This window comes from Prionailurus bengalensis, chromosome E2 (assembly GCF_016509475.1).
Source record: "Prionailurus bengalensis isolate Pbe53 chromosome E2, Fcat_Pben_1.1_paternal_pri, whole genome shotgun sequence".
Lineage (NCBI taxonomy): Eukaryota > Metazoa > Chordata > Mammalia > Carnivora > Felidae > Prionailurus > Prionailurus bengalensis.
Window position 1 is genome coordinate 55,951,352 of NC_057352.1, and position 24,590 is coordinate 55,975,941.

The 24,590-nt window shown below is 42.8% G+C and overlaps 1 protein-coding gene across 2 annotated transcripts in view; it reads left to right on the top strand.

Annotated features, from left to right (window-relative positions):
• The window catches only part of HSD17B2 (hydroxysteroid 17-beta dehydrogenase 2), a 93,181-nt gene extending 77,972 nt beyond the window's left edge, over positions 1 to 15,209 (top strand). For both annotated transcript variants that reach the window (XM_043599758.1, XM_043599759.1), the window contains exons 4-5: positions 2,396 to 2,533; positions 14,766 to 15,209. In XM_043599758.1, coding sequence (XP_043455693.1) covers positions 2,396 to 2,533; positions 14,766 to 15,109 — 482 coding nt within the window. In that variant the 3' untranslated portion in view covers positions 15,110 to 15,209. The remainder of the gene's footprint in view (positions 1 to 2,395; positions 2,534 to 14,765) is intronic.
• Positions 15,210 to 24,590: the final 9,381 nt, after the last annotated feature.

Below are 24,590 nucleotides of genomic sequence, written 5' to 3' on the forward strand. Positions count from 1 at the left end.
CTGGAAAGGTAAGAGCAGGAAACGATGGAGGTCCTCCACCCATCCATAGATAGTTGTGCAAGTGTCCTGGGGGATTTAGGCAGAGAAAAATACCCATGAAGTCATCTTTGACATTTGCTGACATGTCTATGGTCTCTGGAAGCCAGGTGGTGGTGTTTTCCTCCTCCCTCCCTTCCTTCCTTCTTTCCTCCCTCCCTCCCTCTCTCCCTTCCTTCCTCCCTCCCTTTCTTCTTTCCTTCCTTCTTCCTTCCTTCCTTCCTTTCTCCTTCCCTCCCTCCCTCTTTCCCTTCCCTACCCTTAAATAATTTAGATATAATTGACATACAATAAACAGTTCATATTTAAAGTACACAATTTGATAAATTTAGACATATGTATGCACCCAGGAAACCATCACCACAATCAAGATGGTAAACATGCCCTTCATCCCCAAAAGTTTCCATGTCCCCCTTTCTAATCCTTCCCCCACCTGCTGCAGGTAACCACTGATCTGTCTGTATCGCTATAGATTGGTTTGCATTTTCTAAAATTTTAAATATATGAATCATACAGCACGCACTGGTTTTTGTCTGGCTCTTTCATTCACCATAATTATTTTGAGACTCAACCATGCTGTTGTGTCTATCAACATTCCATTTTTTTAAGACTTTATTTTTGGGGTGCTTGGGTGACTCATGTGGTTAAACGTCCAACTCTCGATTTCGGATCAGGTCATCATCTCAGCGTTGTGAAATTGAGACCCACGCTCAATGTGGAACCTGCTTAATATTCTCTCCCTCTCTTTCTCTCTCTCTCTCTCCCTCTGCCCCTTCCCACTGTCTCTATTTGAAAAACAGTACTTTTAAGTAATCTCTACACCTAACACGGGGCTCAAACTCACAACCCTAAGATCAAGAGCCCCATTCTCCACTGACTGAGCCAGCCAGGCACCTCTCAAGTTCATTCCTTTTAAGGCACTTAAAAAAAATTGTTTAAATGTTAATTTATTTTTGAGAGAGAGCGGGGAAAGGGGTGGGGGAGAGAGAGGGAGAGAGAGAGAATCCCAAGCATGCTCCACACCCATGAACTGTGATATCATGACCTGAGTTGAAATCAAGAGTCAGATGCTTAACTGACTGGGCCACCCAGGTGCCCCCCTCTCAATGGACCCTGTAATGGCTGAGTGGTATTCCACTGTGTGGCTACAGCCGAGCTTGCTTAGCCATTTGTCCAGGGCTTGCTTTATTGACCAGGGAAACCTTTGCCAAAGCTGAGAGCCCTAATGTCCAGCCACCCTGGGTTCCCCATGAGGTCCCCTCAGTGCTATGCTCCCTCACCGTCTTCACCCCTTCCCACTCTCAGCGTCCTCCAGGTAACGAATGCCAGGAACACACCTGCATTCCTTTTCCAAGGCTGCTGTAACAATTACAGGTGGCTTACAACCAAAGGAACTTGTTCTGCCACGTTCTGGAGCCCAGAAGTCTGAAAGCAAGGTGTCGGCGGGGCCTCCTCCCTCTGAAGGCTCTAGGGGAGGATGCTTTTGTGACTCTCCTAGCTTGTGGGGGCTCCAGGCATTCCTTGGCTTGTGGCCGTATCACTTCAATCTCTGCCTCCATCCCCACATGGTCTGCTCCCCTGTTTTCCTGTGTCTCCTCCTTTTCTGTCTCTTACAAGAAAAGCTATTATTGAATTTGGGGCCCATCCTGATCCAGGATGGTCTCGTTTTGAGATCTGCACTTTAATTACACCTGCAGAGACCTTTATTCCAATTAGGGTCACTCCACTTCTCTGGCTTCCTTTCCTTCTGCTTTCCATAGCTCCTCCTGAACATCGGGTCCGATGATAGACCCAGTTTCAGGCTGTTTCTCCCAGCTTCTGAGCTAAGTGTGATCAGGTGCCATGAAGAGCATCTACCCAGCCCTAGAGTAAGCCCTTTCTCACTCCCTCATACAGAAATGTCCCATTGTTCCCCATGGTGTGCATTACCCTTTGTTGTGACAAGTATTAGACCCACTTTGTTCAACTACAGGTGCTGGAATGGGCTGACCAGTGCCCCTTCCCCAGGTATGTCCACCTGGAACCTCAGAATGGAGGTTGGCCAACCTGGAAGGTCAGAGGCTGGGACAGATCCTCTTTAACCCACCTCAATCACATTTAGCTTAGACGTTGGAACAGACTACCCTTTATATGGCTTGTCATTGGACTGTGATGGAGCAGCCAGGGAAGCAGAAGCAAAGGAAGCCAGAGGGCAGTTGTGACCAAGAATATGCACTCATCTGGGTACAGAGGGCCCTTGTCTGCTGTGGCCACCACACATACAGGTTCCTAGCATGCAGTAGGTCCTGTTTAAATACTTAGTGGATGAACAGATAAGAACCTCAGACCTAATTTTTTTTCTCTCTCATTACTCCTGCAGGAGGGGTCCCATTGGAGAAGCTGGCAGCCTATAGCTCATCCAAGGCAGCTCTAACCATGTTTTCAGCAGTCATGAGACAAGAGCTTTCCAAATGGGGAGTTAAAGTCTCTGTCATCCAGCCTGGAGGCTTCAAAACAAGTAAGTGTCTCAGTCCAGGAGCCCCTCAGCGTTCATCCTGGACAGGATTCTGAGGGTCCTTTGTTTTGACAGAGCTCAAACCAAACTCCTCAGTGGTTGGCCAAAGAGGAGTTGGGATAGATGGGCCTCTTTAAATAATAAAATGGCAGGGTGCCCGGGGGGCTCAGTCGGTTGGGTTTCTGACTTCGGCTCAGGTCATGGTCTCATACTTCGTGAGTTCAAGCCCCCGCATTGGGCTCTGTGCCGACAGCTCAGGGCCTGGGACCTGCTTCAGAGTCTGTGTCTTTCTCCCCCGTTCACACTCTGTCACTCTCTGTCTCAAAAATAAAAATAAACATTAAAAAAAATAATAAAAGGGCAAGTGCCAGGTTCTTCAGCATACAGTTGTTCCCCTGCATCGGTTCCACAAAGGAATTTAGTTTTGATGTCATATAGTTTTCTTTTTTTTTAATTTTTTTTTTTTATAAAAAAAATTTTTTTCAACATTTATTTATTTTTTGGGACAGAGAGAGACAGAGCATGAACGGGGGAGGGGCAGAGAGAGAGGGAGACACAGAATCGGAAACAGGTTCCAGGCTCAGAGCCATCAGCCCAGAGCCCGACGCGGGGCTCGAACTCACAGACCGCGAGATCGTGACCTGGTTGAAGTTGAAGTCGGACGCTTAACCGACTGCGCCACCCAGGCGCCCCTCTTTTTTTTAATTTTTTAAATGTTTTTATTCATTTTTAAGAGAGAGAGAGAGACAGAGACAGAGCATGAGTGGGGGAGGGGCAGAGAGAGAGGGAGAACAGAAGCGGAAGCAGACTCCAGGCTCTGAGCCATCAGCACAGACCCCGACGCGGGGCTTGAACTCATGGACCACAAGAACATGACCTGAGCTGACATCAGGTGCTTAATTGACTGAGCCCCCCAGGAGCCCCTTTAAAGATTTTATTTCTAAATGATCTCTACATCAAATGCGGGGCTCAAACTTTCAACCTCTGAGACCAAGAGTTACATGCTGTACAGACTGAGCCAGCCCAGTGCTCCGTATTTTTATTTTTAAAATTAATTCATTTTTTTAAGATTAAAAAAAATTTTTTAAGTAATCTCGACACCCAATGTGGGGCTCAAACTCACAACCCTGAGCCCAAGAGTCGCATGCTCCACTGACTGAGCCAACCACGCACCCCACCCCACACTCATTTTTTTTTAATTGAGAAATATATACAGAGTTTAACAAATTACTTTAAAAACTCATGCACTTAACAGCCAGATCAAAAAATGAAGCATTGCCAGTGCCCAGAAGTGCCCATATGATCTCCGTCCAGTCCTAGTCTTCCCCATCCTCAACATATAATCACTTTCTTAGTTTTTGTAGCAATTGTTCATTTGCTTTTCTTTGCAGTGTTACATACATGCATGCATCACAAACAATAGGATTTGGCTTTACTGGTTATGGAACTTTGAATGGAATCAGCATGTATGTATTCTCGTGTCTGCTTTTCTCACTCAACATTGCTTTCACAGTTCATCTGTGTGGTTTGTACCTGCAGCTCACTCATTTTCAGTACTCTGTGAACGTGCCACGATTTTTCTATCACTGGTGGGATATTTGGGTCACCTTGGGACAATTATGAACAATTCAGCTATAAACCCTTTGGCACGGGACACTTTCGGTGCTGTACATGTATGTGATTTTTCCAGTGTCACATTCCCAGGAGTGGAATGACTAGTTCATGGGGTTTAATCGTCTTCAGCTTTCATGGATAATACAAAACCATTTTAAAAAATATTATTCCAGGGGTGCCTGGCGCAGTTGGTTGAGCGTCCAACTCTTGTTTTCAGCTCAGGTTCATGATCACAGGATCATGAGATCAAGCCCCATGTTGGGCTCTGCACTGAGCACGGAGCCTGCTTAACATTCTCTCTCTGTCTCTGTCTCTCTCTCTTGCTCTCTCTCTCTCTCTCTGCCTCTCTCCCCTGCTCATGCTCTCTAAAACAAACAAAACAACAAACAACAATAATAATAGTAATAAAATAAAATAAATACTAAAAAAATATTGTTCTAGAGGCACCTGACTAGCTCATTCAGAAGAGTATGTGACTTTTGATCTCGGGGTCTTGAGTTTGAGTCCCATGTTGGGTGTAGAGATTACTTAAATAAACAAAACTTTAAAATTTTTTTTAAAAATATGGTTCCAATTTATACTCCTGTCCTTCCCATATAGGTCCTAATCTGTATGACAGCCCTGAGTGGTATGCTTAATTGACATCATTTGGCAGGTGTGTGGGGTGGGTGACACATACATGTGGGTCTGCGACACACTTTGGTGATTGGCAATCTGAAAGCAGATCTCTAGGTGCAGTGCTCAGTCCTCTCTTTCTATGAGGCTGCCCTCAGTCTAAAGGTGATCCTGATGGGCTCTCTCAAGGCAAGAGGCCAGACAGTGGAAGGCTGAGGACTCAAGTTTGGAGAAGGATGCTCAAAGCTGGGGTGGGGTGGAGGGTGGGGGGCACAAGAAGAGGAATCTTCACAGAGAAAAAGAGCTTCTGAAGACATTCAAGGAGACATACCATATTTTTTAGTTCCTGCAATAGAAATAGCTAAGATTTCATGATTAACAGGTATTAAGCACTTTACATACACAATTTCACTTAATCCTCACCTAGAAGGTAGGCATTGTAATGATGTGGTTTGAAGTGTTGGGGTTCAGAACCAAAGGTCATGAAAGAATTCTGAAAAAGAAAGTTTTCAGTGCAAAAAGGTGGTCTTATTAAAGCACTGGACCTGTGAGCAGAAAGAGCTGTACTCGGGTTGTGAGGAATGACTGATTATATACTTCGAAGTTAGGGAGGTAAGGACAAAGGAAGTATCCAAAAGGATTTTCATTTGTTAAAGACTTACAGGGTCCTGGAGATCTGGCTATCATCAAGCTAAGGTTGCTTTTGGCTTCTAGCAAAGTATTAACATTAAGATGGAGACTTCCAGGAGGAATGGGATACTCTGCCTGCCTAAAGTATTTTATTTGTCAATGGGCTGCAGGTTAAAAGGCAACTTAATTTTATGTACATTTCTTTTGTTTGTTTTCCACATCATTCCCCCCTGAACAATTTTGACCCTTAAATCTTTAAGGTTGTTGAGGGTGGAAGGTCATACCTTCTGTAACTTCTTCCTGTTGAGTAGGGGCATAGAGATGTCCCTACCTATGGGTCAACATTGGTCAGGTGGGAAATTTCTATATAGGAGTTGCCAAAGGCCAAGGTAGCCAATCCAAGGTAGACAACATATATAAACCTCCTTGAGTAGAAAGGATCATTTATCAGCTGGAAGTTACGTCTGTGAAGGAGTCTTGGCACCAGGCAGGGACACATCAGAGAAGACAAGAAAATAAGGTTAATATTATTTGGAGAAAGGGAAGCCTTAATAAAAGACTTTTGATAGTTGCCCAAAATGTTCCTCTAGTCCAGGAGTTTAACCAATCACTAAAGGAAAGAGACCGATAGTTTAATGTGCCAATTTGAGTATTTATAGCTTTTAGCAATCCTGCTACATGCTTGTGATATCTGGAATATATGTACAACATTCTGTTTTTATGATAGCACATGTTCCAGCCTGTGCAGTAGTTAAAATATCTAATGCCATTTGGAGAGTCATTTACGGCCTAAATTGTGTAGCAAGTGGCATTAGCCATCACCTGCTGTTTTGTTTAGCAAGCAGTCAGGTAATTAATAAGAGGCACCTTTATGGAAACAAAAGAAAAATATCAGTTAATGGGTAGAGCAAATTATAAACCCAGTGTCTGAGTCCTGAGTGCTGCCAGGGAGAAGATTTTTAGATGTCAAGCTCTAAACATCCTCAGATAGAGTGGAAACAGGTGGCTGAATAGTATGGGTTTTTCTGGTTTGTAATTCAAATGTCTCTGCTGATCCTTTTGAATGGCCCATATAAATGGGGGAAAGGAAAATGAGAAAGAAATGTACAACCGTCATTTTCATTTAAAGAGAAGTCTGAAGTCTTCCACGGGTTCACAAGAATAAGAAGGCACCCTTAGCTGGCACACTGGATTCCTATGAGGAACGTAGAGGGTTGTTGTTGTTGTTGTTTATTTTATTTTAGAGAGAGAGAGCACAAATTGGGGAGAGAGGCAGACGGAGAAAGATGGAGTCTTGAGCAGGCTTCATGCTCAACTCAGAGCCTGATGTGGGGCATGATCCCTTGACCCTGGAATCATGATATGAACCGAAATCAAGAGTTGGATGTTCAACCAACTGGCTGAGCCACCCAAATGCCCCAGGCAGATACAGATTTAATTTTTGAGTCCACGAGGAATGTCCTTCTAATTTTATGGCGTGGGAGTATGACCCAGTAGGGGCCTTTTCACTTCAGAATTAAATCTCCTGCTGTATTAGACTTTCAATTCTTTAAATAAACCTTGTCTCCTGGGTTTATATGGAGTGGGTTGCTAGTAACTGTGAGATCAGGTTTAGGGAGGATATAGTTTGCATATTCATTTAAAGAGATTTATGAATTAAAACCTGGCCTCAAGTAAATAATTTCAACTTTTTTAAACATTTATTTATTTTTGAGAGACATAGAGACAGAGCACAAGTGGGAGAGGGGCAGAGAGAGGGAAACACAGAATCCAAAGCAGGCTCTAGGCTCTGAGCTGTCAGCACAGAGCCTGACATGGGGCTTGAACCCACGAAAAGTGAATAATTTAATAAAACACTATAGTCTTTACCTACTGGTAGGTACCTATAGTGAGAAAAGGCTTTTCATATACAATGGTTGGGGAAATCCATCCCATTTTCCAGTTGTTCAAATAATTGCATGCCCGTGGGTCTTGTTATTATCCCCACAGAATAACAAGCAAGATGGTCCTATACATGGGCTATTTCTCTGAAGTTTACCTCCAGTTGTCCAGCATCAGTTTTTAAGGCTTTTAGGGAAAAGGCAGTTTTAGTTTTTAATGACTTTAAATCAAGAGAATGGAAGAAGATTGGAAACCTAACTCAGAGAGAGTCTTAGCCAAATATTTGAGGAAACCAGAAGAATTCAGCATCTAGTCTAGTTTATAATAAGTAGTATTAAAATTTAATATCTACGAAGATGTGTTATTGAAACCTAATTTTTCTCTGTAATTGCCCTCATTTCCAGAGATAGCCTAATAACTACTAATTCATTTGTAAAAACAAATCCAATTTTAACAAACTCGGCCTAATTACTTACACAAGCTCAGCAAGGATAGTGATTGATCATATGGATTTTTTAAAATCTGCTTTGTTGGAACATTTTATAAGGAATCTCTAGATTTGAACTTTTGTAACCTCTCTAGGCCAGAAGCCAAGCCAAGTACTTGCCATCAGACATGCCTGCAATACCTGTAGATTTGGGTGAATTCCTCTTCATGAGGTCCCCATGCCAGGGGAAGTGACATTCTTTCCTCACGTGGTAAGGCTGCTGGGGACTCTGTAAGCAAGGCATCAGGCCAACATTTCCAAGGGGCTTTATTTTGCCATGTTTCATAAAGTCAACCGTAGTTCCTTAAAGCTGTCGGGTCATATCTGTCTATGCATGTCTCTTAAATAGGACATTCCAGCCAAAGCCTTGGGAAAATAACCAATATTTCCAATGGTGTCCTGTTACATAGTCTTATTGAACTTCTGCAAATAACTGTAGTTGCCATGAAGGAAAGAACCCTCACTGAGAGTTTTCGAATTTCAGAGGGTACAGGTAGGGAGAAAAGTTAAATGCTTTAATTTGTTCACCAATGAATACTTTATCACACTTCTGAAAGTCATAGATATCTTAAGAGAAAACTTCCCTAATCTGGAAGAGCAAACATTAGAGAGCCGGCAATGTGTCAAACAAGAGTCACAAAAACTAAAAACTATCATCATCTTCCTTAATTTACTTAAAGTTACTAATTCTTGTTCAGTTTGAACGCAGCTTTTTAGTTAGTTCTCGAAATTCTTACCAATTTTAGTTTTATGATTTTAAAGATATCAAAAACTTGTATTTGTCAAAAGCCCTTTCTATGAGTCTCCTTGAAGATGAAACATGTTTTGCAAGAGAATAAGAACAAGAACTATAAATGACAAAAGACTCAACAATCTGAATGGTTAAAGATTTGATTAGAGTTCATTACAGCTGGCAAGGAAATCCAGTTATTTCTGTGACACAGAACTCTTCAATAATTAGAATATTAAGTAATAGTCTTATACCAGAACAAATTAAAACATATTAAAACTTTAGGAATTTCATCTCTGGAATAGTTATCTCATTTACCCAAACAATACCTAAGGCTTATTATTTGTTTAACAATGCTTCCAGAGTCACTTAAGATACCAAAGAAAAAGGCTAATTAGTCAAAAAGATTTCATTGACAGTTTAAATACTGGGACGTGTGTTAAAAAACCTCAGAAAGTTATAAAGCACATGCCTAAATAAGACCACAGGTCATTACAAAATTTAACACTTAATTATTTAAAAAAAAGTTTTTTAATGTTTATTTACTTTTGAGAGAGAGACAGAGTGCAAATGTGGGAGAGGAAGAGAGTGAAGGAGACATAGAATCCGAAGTAGGCTCCAGGCTCTGAGCTGTCAGCACCGAGCTTGATGTGGGGCCCAAACTCACGGACTTTGAGATCATTACCTGAGCCGAAGTTGGACACTTGACCGACTGAGCCACCGAAGCACCCCCAAACTTAATTATTTGTTTAACCCAGGTGGCAATATGAGATTCCAAAGGCAAACGTGTCTGGTTATATAGTTGTTAGCAAAACTCAGCTCCTATAGTATTGAGAAGTTTTAAATGTGTAATGAAAGACCTGATAAAGACAAAACATAAAAGTTTTGATTTTCTGGGCAGACAGAAGAGAAAAAATAAAAACATGTTGTTTACATTTTCTTATCAAGAGCAGATCAACAATCCAAGAAAACTTTGTCTTTTGAACAAAGAGAAAAGAAGAATTTCAACCTTATACCTATATACTTTTAAAATCCATTAATTTCAACCCGAGTCCTGACCACATATAAAATTCCTTTGCAAAGATTTCCCTCCATAAACCTTCTACAGTTACTTTTAAAATTCATAGTTGCTTCCCTTATTTCCATCAGTCTCAAAGACATTTAGCAGAAGAATTTTAACTCTTAGAGGCACAAGTCTCCAGTGAAAACTAAGTAGTAACCAATTGTGAACTGTTACACCAGAATTCTTTAGACGGCAAATTTGTGAATCTATTAAGCACAAGACATGTTTTCCAACAGACACAAATATTCTTAATTTCTCTGCAATAGGAAGCCAAAAGCACAAACCTATTTTTAGTCATCAGTTCTTCAGCACTCCATCCTATTTGGAAAAGCTTAGATGTCCAATGAATTCAATCCCATTTCATCATCCCAGCAAAACTTTATAAAGTTTCAGGTTACTAATGACTTTGAAAGCTATCTTAACAATTACCCAAGAAAACTTGGAGACAGACAAAATTAACCATCGTTGTAAGTCATCTTTTTGCTGACAAATGGCAACAGAGATAACATGAGCTTATTTGACCTTCAGTAAACCTAGGTAGCATTAAAAGTTTCAATTAGTTTCAATACTGAATTATGTTCCCCCTGAGTCCACTTAAAAGTCAATCAATTTGTTCCCCATTGTTAATTTTTACCTGGGACACAGGTGGAGAAATCTGAAGTGGGCAGTGTAAGTCCAATGGGGGTCTCTGCCCTCCTTGACAGCGAGGGGAGGAGGAGGAACCAATGGCGCTGGAGGCGCCCGAGATGCTACTGGAGCCAGTCTGTGCATGAAGGTGGTGCAGAAACAGGAGGAGGGGGAGGGGAAGGCAGAAGAGCCTTCCACTAAAGTGGAAGTCGGCAGTCCACATCAGGCCAGAGAAGACAGGGAACTTCCTTGAAATTAAAGGCATTTTGGCAGCTGCTTGGGAATACTCCTTAAAGTCCCCAGCTCAAGATAGACTTACCAGAGACAGTTGGTTCCAATTATAGCCATTAACCTGGGGAATGAAGGAGGGAGAAGCCCCCACATCTATTAGGAGGAGGAACAGAGAGAGAGTCAGTGTTTCTTTTGTCAGGGATGGCCTGTGTTTCCTCCAGCAACCTGGGTTTATTCGGAGGAGGCTTATTTAGACAATTATCATCCAGTGTATCAGGAGGGGGTTTACTGGCCAAACACATTCTGCAAGAGGCTCTTAGGCAGGGTCCTCATTTAGGGCCGTGTGGGTCTGGATCTAGGGGTACTTCTATCCATTTCCCCGGTTTCCCACAGGAGAGATCTAACTTAGAGGTCACACTAAGGCCATGCAGTGTTACAGATCAGTCCTTTCTTAAATTTTGCAATCTGAATTGTTTCCAGGGGATTAAAAGGCATTCCAAAGGGGAGTCCTTGGGAACTGAAGAGAGAAGATCCGTTATCAAAAATCCCCTCTGATTCCCAGGTGGCGTCCCACACAGTAAATGCCATAGGTCCCTGTTGTCAAAGCGACCCAAGGTGTCCCTTGAACAAAACTGCTATGATCACCACCCTGCTGTAAAGTCCCCGTAGGAAGGATGCTAGCATCCCTCTGCTTCCTCATTAAATCCTACACTACAAACAGGTGCCAGTGAATGGACTAAAATACCCTACCTTGCTGTGAAGGCCTTGAAGAACCCACCGTTTTTAACCCATGGAAAACATTAGAAAGGTTTTGACAAGGGGAAATTACCCAATTCTGTAGTTTAAGTAGTTAGTAGAGGACATTGATAGAAAACAGTAGAGATAGGAATCCATCATGGTCTAAGCGACATTCCAACACAAGTAATCTTTATAGCCAACTTCTCTAGGAAATGGTCCTACTTGGGCTTTCATTGAATTGGGTACTGGTTTCAGCTGGCTCTGAGTGGAGTTCTCGAATCCAGAAGAGGCTAGACCAGGGGATCACTTTAAACCAATGAGAGGAAGCTTCACACAGGAGTCTTAAGATCAGCAGCAGCTGTGCTAGTCATTAGGTGGCTGTCCTGTGCCCAAGACAGACAGACAACTTTGTATAAGGACAGAAATAAAGAAAAGTCCTCAAGTTTTTGAGTCTTATTACCGTTCCTGCCTGGGTACTAACTTCCAGCCCAAAGGTAGGCTTTCTCCTCCTGGTAGGGTAGCCATGGGCTAGAGGATCGCAGCCTGAGCAATTGACATGAAAATGTCCCAATAAGACCATACTCCTTGAAAAGCCCGATAGGAGAGCAAAGGAAGGAGAGAGGAAGGACTCGCCAAGTTTGCCCCGAGGCTCAGAGTCCAGGTGAAAAGACTCAAAGCCCCACGTCAGGGCCCCAAAATGACGTGGAAAATTGTTGAAGTTCAGAGCTGAAGGTCAAGAAAGAATTCTTCAGACATGTTTGGTGCAAAAAAGGTGATTTTATTAAAGCACAGGACAGGACCCGTGGGCAAAAAGAGCTGCACTGAGGTTGCGAGGGGAGACTGATTATACACTTGGAAGTTGGGGAAGAAAAGACAAAGGAAGTTTCCAGAAGGATTTTCATGTGTTAAGGAAGACTTACGGGATCCTGGAGGCCTGGATGTTGGCAAGCCAAGGTTGTTTTTGCCTCTGGCAAAGCATTAACATCAACATTGAGAGTTTCTGGAGGAATAGTTTATTTTGCCTGCCTGACATATTCGTCAATGGGCTGCAGGTTATAAGGAAATTCAATTTTATGTACGTTTCTTTTGCCTTTGTTCCCCACATCAGTAATATTCCCATCCTGTAGGGAGAAAGCTGAGCCTCAGAGAAGTTGGGAAATTTCCCAAGTCACAGAGGTGTATGAGTCAGAGATGGGATTTGGATCCAAGTGACCTCAACAATTTCATTGTGTATAGCCCCAAAGTGGCAGCTAGTGGGTGTCAAAAGTGGCAGATGAAAGTTGACAAACTTCTGGTGGCTTTGTCGCCAGTCAAGAGAGCCTTGAGGACTCTGCACAGGGTACTCACAAGAATGGTTAGAAAGTCCATGAGGTGCTTAGAGAGGAAGAGGAGAGGAAAAGGAATCCCTCGCCTTGGAGAAAGCCGAGACAGGGAGAGGTAGCTGGAGGAACAATAGTTCACACAAACATGTTTTTCAAGACCCAGAAGCCTCGGGAGTAATTGTCAGGGTAATCATTTCTTTAAGTGTGGTATTGTGCTTTCATGAAAAGTAATGAGCAATTGAAATCCTTTTGCATTTCGGTGGGTATAATTGGATTTCACTGGCTTACATTTCACAGTCAGGCTCCCCCACAGACCCAATATCCGATATCCGGGAGTTGCTCAAGCTGGTAAACTAAGGATCATCCCCATAGCAATCCCAGAGCAATCCCACACTTTACAGGAGGGAATGTGAGGTGCTGCATCCTTTGTGGAAAGTAATCTGGCAGTAGGTATTAAAATTCAGAATGCATGTGCCTTTTGACCACGCAGCCACACTGTAGAGGCTGCCTGCAGACGTAAAACGCTAAAATACAAAAGGATGTATTATGCAAGACTGTTTATGGCAGCGTCACTGAAATGGTGAAATCTAGGAATGACTGGAAAGTCCTTTGATAGAGAAGTGGTTGCCTAAAAGCTGTTCAATGGGAAATTTCTGCTGCTCTGGTTTAAATCTATAGCCATTGACTTTTGGAGGCAGGTCTGTGATTTATTATTCAGCAAACAAACAAGCAAATCTTTGGAAATCCTGTATAGTATGATCCTTTGGGCATTTTGTTCCTGGTAAAATAAGATTAAACCAAAGCCTTTTTTTTTTAATTAAAAAAATGTGTATTTATTTTTGAAAGAGAGAGAGAGAGAGAGAGAGAGAGAGAGAGAGAGAGAGAGAGAATGTGAGCGGGGGAAGGGCAGAGAGAGAGGAAGACACAGAATCTGAAGCAGCCTCCAGGCTCCAAGCTGTTAGCACACAGCCCCGTGGGGGGCTCGTACTCGTGAACTGTGAGATCATGACCTGAGCCAAAGTCAGACGCTTAACTGACTGAGTCACCCAGGCACCCACAAAGCCTTTTTTAAAAGTTTATTTATTTCTGACAAAGAGAGAAAGAGAGAGAGAGAGAGAGAGAGAGAGAGAGAGATTGATTGAGAATGCAAGGGAGTAGGGGAGGGGCAGAGAGAGAGTGGGAGAGAGAATCCCAAGTGGGCTCTGCATTGTCAGCTCAGAGCCAAACGCAGGGCTCAAACTCAAACCGTGAGATCATTACCTGATCTGAACTCAAGAGTTGGACATTCAACTCACTGAGTCCCCCACGCGGCCCTATGTGTGTACATGTTTGTATAAACAAGGAAGGAATGTAGAAAGACACACAAAACTGTAAGTTACCTTAGAAGAGATTAATTTTAAAAACTATACATTTCATTATTTACTTTATTTTACATAATGAACAGGCATTGCTATAATATTTTAAAGTAAATGTATATATAATTAAATTGTATATAATAAGCACCCATTGTTTCTATATCAAATATGTTTATATATTTAATTACATATAATTTATATGCTAAAATTTAAATGCATAAGTTATATATTGTTTAAAATTATATTTATTAAATAGATAGGATGATAGTTAACATTGTATATTTAATTTTATACATAGAAGTTGGTATTGCTTCTATATTAAAAAATTATACATAAATGTATATACACATGTTCATACATATTATATATATTGTATACATTATATTTTATATTGTATATAATAATCATGAAAACAGATGTAATAGAATGTTTGTGGCAGCACTGTTTGTAAGACCCCCAAATTGGAAACAACCCAAATGCCCATCACAGTATAATGGATAATTTATGGCATATTTACACAATGGAAAACCACAACAATGAGAATGACCACACAATACATGGATGAATCTCAGAACGTAGTGTGTGATTCCATTTACATAATGTCCAATGCCAGGCAAAACTGCTCCATCCTAGTCATTGGGACAGAGGATCCTGGGAAGGGGGTTGGGAGTGGAGGCTCCAAGGCTGGCTTGTTTTCTCTTTCTGCTGCTGGTTACACAGGCTATTCAGCTTGTGGAAACCTAGACATGTGTGTACTTTTCCATATGAATGCTGAAAAGTGTATTACATACCATTATAAAGCTCATTTTTAAAAAAAAGCCATTTGGGAATGCCTGTCTTTTCAACGGAAGCCAGTTCACAAGGGCCTGCTTCCCTGGTAGGGTCGGACACGTCCAGTCTGGCCTCCCCAGAATCTGAGCCTCCCTTCTTCTTGCATCACAGGTATCGCGGGCACGAGTGAAATGTGGAACAAGCTGGAGCAGGACATCCTGGACAACCTTACCCCCGAAGTGCTAGAGGACTATGGGCAGGACTATATCCTTGAGCAACGGGATTATCTCAAGTTCATCAGCAGGTGTACCAACACTGATATGTCCCCTGTGCTCATGGACATCCGGCATGCCGTGTCTGCTAAGAGCCCCTTTGCCTTTTACTCGCCAGGGCCGATGGCTTATCCAATGCTCTGCTTTGTTTCATTTAGTCCTACTGGCATATTTGATTATTTTAGCAAAAAGTTGTATCACTTTAGAGGGAGCATGCCCAAGGCGCTAACTAAGCAGGCCTAACTGAAGAACAAGGCATGTAGGCAAATATGTGAGGAGTGTTAGTCTTGGAATGAAAGGGAAACCTGAACTTCCCATTAAAGGTGTGGTTTCCTACCTTGTATTTCCTGTGAAGTCTGTTGGTTGAATAGGAATTAATGCTGAGAAGGCTGGTGGCTAGAAATGACCCCCATGACGAATGTGAATTGAGGGTCAGCCTGCTCTGCACACATACATTTCAGATATTCTCTCATCTAGTTCTCATTAGAGAACCATGGTAGGTATCTTCACCCCTACTTAACAGGTAAGGGAATGAAGGATCAGAGAAGTTAAGTTGCCCATTCATTGTCACACAGCTAGCAAAAGGCAGTTCAAATTGAAATCCAGGCTGGATCCCACTGCCTGCCAGAGGAGGAAGACAAAGAGATGACAGGAAAAATGAGATAGAGAAGGGAAAAAGAGGAAGAACTGGCAAGGGTCATAGTCAAATGGAGTTTTTCTCGCTGTGAATAGACAGCCTGCTGTAACTACTGTATTCAAGGTACTGGTTCAAGTGTGTAATCAGTGCTCTGTGCACCTCCTCTCCCTTCCTCTGTCTGGAGCCCTGGAGAAAATAGGTTGAGGTTTCCCATCTCAAGCAGGCCCCAGTGGCCTTTTGGCAGACCCAGGGCTTGTGAATGGCTGATTTAGTGTCCATAGTAACTATCACTTTCACCTTCCTCTGAGCATCCCAGGCTGGAAAAGCCAGCATCATTACCTAGAGAAATCAGCCAAAGGGAGCAAGCTCAGATACTAAGAGAGGTGGGGGTCAAGTTCACCTGCAGGGGGCAAAAGGGGAGGAGCTGGTGAACAGAAGGGACATAAAAGGAACTAGAAAAAATAGCAGCTTGACATGAGGGAAGCAGAAGTCCAGACATTATTCATTGCAAACCTCTCTTTGTCCCGTTTTCTGTCTAGAATGTGAAGTTTCTTTCTCTATTTTCCAACCTCCTGGAGATTTTAGGAGGATAAACTCACAATGCTCTGCAATTTTCCCCCAAAATAAAATAATAAATAACAAGATAGTGAGATAAACAGTTATGAAATTATTAATCTGATAAATTTTTAATGGCTATTCATGCCTGGTAGTCATTGCTTTACAGCAGAGCAGAAAGAAAGGAAAAAATAAAAATCAAAGTTTAACTGATGATGTCCAAAATAGGCACTTTTTGGAGATGAGAGTCGTCAAGGCCAAAGCTTCCATTGGCTTGATTCGGATGTGGAGGGAGCAGAGGGTTTGTATAACCAGAGTTTGGAGGGGACCTAGGATTGTGTGTTTCACTAAAAGTCAGTGTTTTTTTCATAGTGATCCCTGAACCTCAGCATCAGCATCACCTGGGAACCTATTAGAAATGCAGATTCTCAGAAGCCAACCCAATCATATCTTAGGTTCCTATGGCTCCTGTAACAAATTATGGAAAACTTAGCAATTTGAAACAAAATACAGTAAAACCTTGGATTGTCAGCAACTTGTTCTGCGAGTGTTCCACAAGGTGAGCAAACATTTCTAATAAATTTTAACTTGATAAATGAGCCATGTCTTGCAATATGAGTACTAAGTGATGCCAAATGTCACACGATCACAACTGAGCCAGTATTTCTTGAAATTTGCTTTGATATACAAGTGCTTTGGATTACAAGCATGTTTCCGGAACAAATCATGCTCACAAACCAAGGTTTTACTGTGCGTTTACTATTTTACAGTTCTGAAGGTCAGAATTCAGAAATGGTTCTTCCAGGGCTAAAATCAAGTTGTCAGCAAACCTGTGTTCCTTCTGGACGCTCTAGGAGAGAATTCATTTGTTGTTTCTTCCAGTTCCAAAGACCTCCCATATTCCTTTGCATCGTTCCAACCTCTGCTTCCATGGTCTAGTCTCCTCTACCTCTGCCTTCCTATTATTAGGACACTTGTGATGGCACTGGGCTCACACGTCATCCAGAATAATCTCCTCATCTCAAGATCTTTAACTTAATCACATCTGCAAAATCTCTTTTGCCACATGAGGTCACATACGGTTCCGGGGAATTGTGTGCCCTTATCATTACTAGAGGCAGTTATTCTACCGACCATACCTACTGAACCTGAAATTCTGGGGGTGGGCCCAGCAACTTGTACTGAGCCTTCCAGGTGGTGCACACCCATGTTTGAGAACCACTGCCCTAGGCCACAGAGTAAGCAGGCTGGGGGATATGTGGTCAGGCCATAGAAGGAGGGGGAAAGCTCTTTGAAGACAGTGGGGGAGAGCTGGAGATACCAGGTTAAGACCTGAGTGTGGGGCCTACTTTCTGTTCTGATGAAAATTCCATGAGGCATGGGGAGAAGGTGCTGGATAGAGATTGAGAGGGTCTGAGAATCCCAGATTGGAGAAGTTCCTAACTGGTTTCCCCCAGGAGGACCTTGGGATTACCTGGGATGGAACTACAGTACAAGGTGGTCTATTTAGCTACAGAGAGACTGACAGCCGCTTCCCACTATTCCAATCTTGACTCCCTTGGGCCTGGGTGACAATGGGGAGGTCTGGAAAAGTCACTGAGGCTCCTGGAGACAGTAGGCAAAAGAGCTAAGAATGAGCATCGGGATGCCCATGGGGCCAGTGAGGGGCTGTTATGCCCAGAATTCGTGATCCCCAAAGACCACCAGGGAGCCGAGTCCGATGCAAAAGCAAAGAGCCTTTATTCAAGCTAGCTTGAGCTCAATCCCCTACCTGCACCGACGCAGAGGTGAGATACCGGAGAGAGAGAGCGGGTTTCAAGAGCACAAAGGTTTTATAAGGATCATGGCCTTAGCCGATTGGCTGGGGAAGGGTCGTGGCCTCAGCCGATTGGCTGGGGAAGGATAGAACAATGGCTGCCAAGGTGTGGTCCCAGATCAGCTACTGAATCAGAAACTCTGGGGGTGGGGCTCAGGAATCTGTGTTTGAACAAGTCTTCCAGGAGATTCTGATGCACTTGAAGTTTCAGAACCACTGTGTCTGAGGGTCTCTAACGTGTTTGGTCTCAGTATATACAGAACGTTTCTCACTGGTCACCTATTAACCATTGGCTGTCAGACTTGCTGTGCTGTATAAATACCTAGCATCAAACAGCATCCCCAGAGACTCTGATTTAATTGGTTTGGGGAGGGGTAAAATGCTCCCAGGTCATTCTAAGCCTGGACAGGGTTGAGGGCTCCTGCCTCTGGCCCCCACCTGAGAGAAGCCCTCCCTCTTCTCCTCACACTTTCCACGCCTCTCACACTCCCCTTCCTCCCACCTTAGACTTCGGAAGAATGCATCAATCGGTAGCCTGCTTTCTTAGAAAACATAAGTTACTCAAGGGGAGGAGGCGTGGTCTGAGGTTTGAGCGGGAACTTCTTTCTGAGGCCATGTCAGGGACATAGTTACTAGTCGGCCGACCCAGGTGTGCTCTTTCAGGGCTGCTGTAGCAGAGGCCGCTGGATCGACAGCCTTGATGGGGCCAAAATGAGGATAAGAAATTCAATGGAGGCCAGTGAGTAAGTGATAATGCTGCCTCCCCAGTGCTGGACCAGCCTCTAGGAACCCAGATTCTGAGGACAAGAGAAGGAGAAGGGGGGAGAATTTCACATGCTACTGCACATTCATTGGGAAGACCATGTTTTAAACCAGCAGAGATTGTTACCTGAAAGTATCAATAAGCATTCAAACCTATTTCTTTTCTTTCTTCCTTCCTTCCTTCCTTCCTTCCTTCCTTCCTTCCTTCCTTCCTTCCTTTAAGTAGGCTCCATGCCCAACATGGGCTTGAACTCATGACCCCAAGATCAAGAGTTGCACGCTCTACTGACTGAGCCAGCTGGGAGCCCCCAGACATATTTCATTTTTAGCACAATACCTGTAGTTTCTCAGAAAACAAGAGAGACAAGTATTGCCTACAAAGTCTCTCCATGCCCTAGCTATGTTGGTATTCCTGGTTTACCACAAGAAACCACTTACAAGCTAATGGCAGAGGGAAGCCCCCAGTGCATCCACAGTTTGACCGGCATGATGAACAAAAAAGTGAGATTTAACAACAGGACTCTTGGCAAAAAGCATTTCATTCTCCCAGCCCTGCCCTTCTGCTCAAGGGCAGGATACAAGGTACATGTAATACCTGGTCACATGATGTCACATGCAAATCGCATGCAAAACCTCACCTACTCCCCTTTCCCTGTTCCTTTTCTGTATTTCCCCAATGCTGGCAGCAGGAAAGTAGGTGATCCTTACAACACAGCCAGGATAAGAGGAACGAATTAGGAAAATATCCTGTGAAAACATGATTTCTTTATTACACTGGGAGCTGATAAATGCCTAAATAAGCTTTACTATATTATTTGAATGGAACATTAAATTTCATCGGTTTCATTATACTGGTGATAAAGACCATGTTTTGGGAAGCTATTCTAGATGGTGTAATCCTGAGGAAGAATAATTCCATGCAAATAGCTCTGTGGGTTGTGGGACCTCCTGCCCAATGAAAGTCCCCCAATCAGCTCATACATAGTGGTCCACTCAGGGGCTTGGGACACCTGCTCTGGCTTGGCTCAAAATAAAGTGTTTCTCTACCCACGTGTATTGTAACTCAGTATTTCCCTCCAGGATCTCAGGCTTGGGGATGACCATGGCAGGATTGGATGGGTGTTTCTGAGACTGAGTTCAATACCCGGCTCAGAATTCCACAACAAGAGATAAGAATCAGGAGCGGCTGTGTGGCTGAGCATCTGACTCTTGATTTTGGCTCAGGTCATGATCTCAACGGCTTGTGAGATTGAACCCTGTGTTGGGCTCTGTGCTGACAGCGTGGAGCCTGCTTGGGATTCTGTATCTCCCTCTCTCTGCCCCTTCCCCACTTGCACTCTCTCTCTCTCTCTCTCTCTCTCTCTCAAAACAAATAAAAAAAAAAGTTAAAAGAGAAAACATTTTTTTTCTATTAAAATTTCTTTTCGGGTTTTATCCCTGAAGTCTGTGAGTCTTATCCCTTTGAAATAAGGTGAAACAAAATGCTTGCTGAACTGCATGGTGCAAACCAAATATTTCAGTTGATCACTGGCAGTCCTATACTACTGGAATGATATTTGGCTAGGACAACAGTTTAAGGCACATTGTGTCTAGGGTGATAAGACATTCTGTCCTGGATTATCATAAAACTTATTTACCATATTGCAAAATATAGAATGACTAAAGTAAAAATCTCAGCTTACCATGGGAAACAGGAAGCTTAATAAGTAAACTCAAGGCTTTTGTCCCGAATTATTTCTTACATTCAGGTTATTCCATTCATGTTGAGGGAGTTCCAATGACCTGGTAATTGCCCTACAAATTTTAACTTTATTTAAACTCTACTTTCTGTTTTTCCTCCTTTTTTCACACTAGATGATGATCCACTGACAGATATAATGTAATCTCTCTCGGTGTTGTCCAATATTCTCTCTCCTGACTATTCAAGGTGAATTCCATATACAGTAGGTCCTAACTTGAGACATAACTATTCTTTGGTCTGGGTATGATTTCTAGGTAAGATTTAAATGTTTGCACAAAAAATTTTTCACTGATAAACACAAAATTCATACTATCATCTTGAAAACCCACAGTAGAGTAAAACAGCTCTGAAAAATCATAAGGGGTTGGGGTCCCTGGGTGGCTCAGTTCGCTGAGTGTACAACTTCAGCTCAGGTCATGATTTCATGGCATGTGAGTTGAAGCCCTGCTTCAGGCTCTCTGCTGTTAGCATGGAGCCCTTTTTGGATCATCTGTTTCCCTCTCTCTCTCTGCCCCTCCTCACTCACTTTCTCTCTCTCTCTGTCTCTAAAAAATAGACACTTGAAAAAAATCATAAGAAGTCTAGGCCAATACATGTCATTGCCCTTGTAATGTTGGATATTTTTGGGAGATGTGTGCTGCCCAGACTCTACTGACCTTCCTATTTGGAAGTCATTCCCCACATGTGACATCTTGGTGGAAAGCAACGCTACAGAAGCCAGAAGATCTAAATCCTGCCTCTGCCCACATCTCAGCCTTTAGGATTTGAGCATAATGCATAAATGTTATGACCTTCCTAGGACATGGCATATGGAGGGTGCATATCAACAACAATGATAGTTGTTGTTACTGTTGCTTAGCTCTTTGGAGACATTTGGTCCCATTCATCAATTTTTCTTAAAAAAATTTTTTTATTACATTTATTTATTTTTGAGAGACAGAGTGAGACAGAGTGTGAGCGGAGGAGGGGCAGAGAGAGAAGGAGACACAGAATCTGAAGCAGGCTCCAGGCTCTGAGCAAGCGTTCAGCACAGAGCCCAGCGCGGGGCTCGAACCCACAAACTATGAGATCATGACCTGAGCTGAAGTTGGACACTTAACCTACTGAGCCACCCAGGCACCCCACCAGTGATCAGTTTTTCAATTCTGGTGCTCCAGCCTTTCCTTGAGTATGTGAAAACTCCCATTTTGTTTTTTAATTTCTTTAATGTTTATTTTGAGAGAGAGAGAGACAGAGTGTGTGTGTGGGAGAGGGCAGAGAGAGAGGCGGAGAGAGAATCCCAAGCAGGCTCCTCATTTTCAGCATGCAGCCCAATGAAGAGCTTGATCCCATACACCATGAGATCATGACCTGAGCCGAAATCAAGAGTTGGATGCTTAACCTCATAACCTGAGACAAAATTAGGATTTGGATGCCTAACCAACTGAGTCATGCTGGTGCCCCTCCCATTTTGTTAAAAGACAGTCAGAACTCAGATTCTGTTGCTTGCAACCATGAGAATTCTAATTTACATCCTACTCCTCACCACAATGTTTTCTATTTAAAAAAAAAATTTTTTTAATGTTTATTTTTGAGAGAGAGAGAGAGAGAGAGAGAGAGAGAGAGAGCAGCGAGGGGCAGAAAGAGGGAGACAGAGAACTCAAAGCAGGATCCAGGCTCTTAGCTGTCGGCACAGAGCCAGATGTGGGGCTCAAACCCACAAACCATGAGATCATGCTCTGAGACAGTCAGATGCTTAAGTGACTGAGCCACCCAGGTGTTCCCACTGTACTCCCTCTGCAGTGTTTTCCAAGACCCACTTCCAATACACATCTTCATGGGTTGTCAGGGTGAATGGCACCAAGAAGGATGTACCATTTACAAAGAGGGATGGCATGTACATTTCCCCCATACACCACACCAGTCGCTCCTTCCTCCTCTCCTGCTCTGTCTGGGGCTCTCTCCCACCTGCAGAACTGCAGCAGGATGAGGCCTCAGGTAGGGCCTGGATTCCCATCTCTTCTTTTTGGTTCCTGTTGAGAAATAGCTTTATAATCCCCAGCTGGAAAGCGTCAGGCTGTGATATAAGGGGTGAGATTATGATGTGATCTGGGCAGGTTGGGAAGGATGAAAGGAAGAGGCAGTTGGAGTGGGCCCTTTTCCAGGGAGGGTTATACAAAGAGCTGGTGGCTCTACTTGTGTCTCTCTGCTTTAAGATGAAAGGACCACTCTCCCTTCCCCTTGCACAGTGATTTGCTTTTGTTTCATGTTTGGAATACTGGTTGATATGGCTTCAAATATGTCACGTTCTTGGTGCCTGAGTGGCCAGGTGGTATGCTGTGGGCATTTGGATTCGCATAGGATTATGGGCTCTATGTGTCCCCTCAAAATCCTTCTGTTTCAATCCTAACCACCAATGTGATAGTATTAGGTGGAGCCTTTGGGAGGTAATTATCCCTTGTGATGGAATCTGTGCCCATCCGGGAAGAGTAGGGAGAGAGCTTACTTTTTTCTCTTGCCAATGAGAAGGTGGCCATCTGCAAACCATGAAGGAAACTTTCTCCAGACAGGATCTGCAAGCACCTTGATCTTGGACTTCTCAGGCTCAAGAACCATGAGAAATAAACGTTTGTCATTTGGTGGCTCAGCCTGAGGTATTTGTTATAGCAGCCCAAAGTGACTAAAACACACTGACTTGAGTTCAAACTGTGAGCCTGCTGTTAAACAGTTGAATGATCTTAAGCAAGCAGTTAAACTCCTCTGCATCTTAGGGTCAATTTTTTCTTTTTACTCTAGAAATAGGGGCAATGGTAATATTAATCTCATACAGTTGTTGTGATGATTAAATAGGATAATAATGCAAAGGATTTAGCCCGTGCCTGGCATTTAACAAGGGCCTATAAATGGAGTGATAGTAACTGTTTCCTCCTTGCCATGGGAGAGCATTTGCTATGGACAAAGGTCACACTGGTGTGTCCTTTCTTGCTGGAGGTCATATGTTGGGAACACCAATATGGCTCTGCATTTTTGCAGCCATAAGTTTCAGAACGTTCTGATCCAAACAGGGGATTTCACTGCCAATTGGCTAATGTTTGTCCTTTCCACAAGAACACAACAAGTCTTTCATGGACAAACAATGAAGTTTATACCTCCCACTCTTCTTGATAAGAATCCCTACTGCCTTCCCTTTTTTTTTGTTTTAAAGCTGATAATCATCTATGGCTTTCTATGTGCAGGAGCTCTGTTGAACAACTTACTTGGATTACCAAATAAATCCTCCCATTTACCCTGAAATATGTACTATTATCATCTCCTTTTTTAAAGATTAAATAAAAATTTTTGTTTAAAAATTTTTAAGTAATCTCTCCACCTGATGTGGGGGTCAAACTTACAACCCTGAGATCAAGAGTAACATGCTTCACTGACTGAGTCAGCCAGGGACTCCTATTATCTCCATTTATTGATAAGAAACTAGGCTTACTGGGGCACCTGAGTGGCTCAGTTGGTTGAGCATCCAACTTCGGCTCAGGCCATAATCTCATGGTTCGTGAGTTCAAGCCCCACATCTGGCTTGCTGCTGTCAGTGCAGAGCCCTTTTTGGATCCTCTGTCCCCCTCTCTCTGCCCCTCCCCTGCTTGTGCTCTCTCAAAAATAAATAAACATTAAAAAAAATAAAAGAAAGTAAGGAACTAGGCTTACAAAGTGAGGTTGCCCAAAGTCACATTTCAAAGCTATTACGTAGTAGAACTGAGTTGTTTTTTTTTTAATTGTGGTAAAATATACAAAATATAAAATTTATCATTTTAACATTTTTAAGTGTACAACCCAGTGGTATTCAGTATTCACAATGTTTTGCAACCATCACTTCTATACATTTCCAGAATTTTTCATCATCCCCAGGGTTGAACTTTTCAAGCTGAGTTTGTTCAACTTCTAGTGTGTGAAAGGAACGGTTGCGCAGTGGTTAAAGCACAAATTCTTTCAGGGTTCCAATCTCAGTTCTGCCGTTGATGAGCTATGAGGTTCTTGGAGAAGTTACTTGATTTTTCTAGCACCTCCATACTTTGATCTGTACACAGAGGTTGATTATCAATAGTACCTATCTCATAGAGTGGTTATAATATTAAATAACTTAATCCATCCTGGAAATAATTTCCTTGGGATATGGTAGGCATGCAATGAGTATTAGTTATTATTCCTCCATACTGCTAATTATAGGGCGCTGTAGTAATGA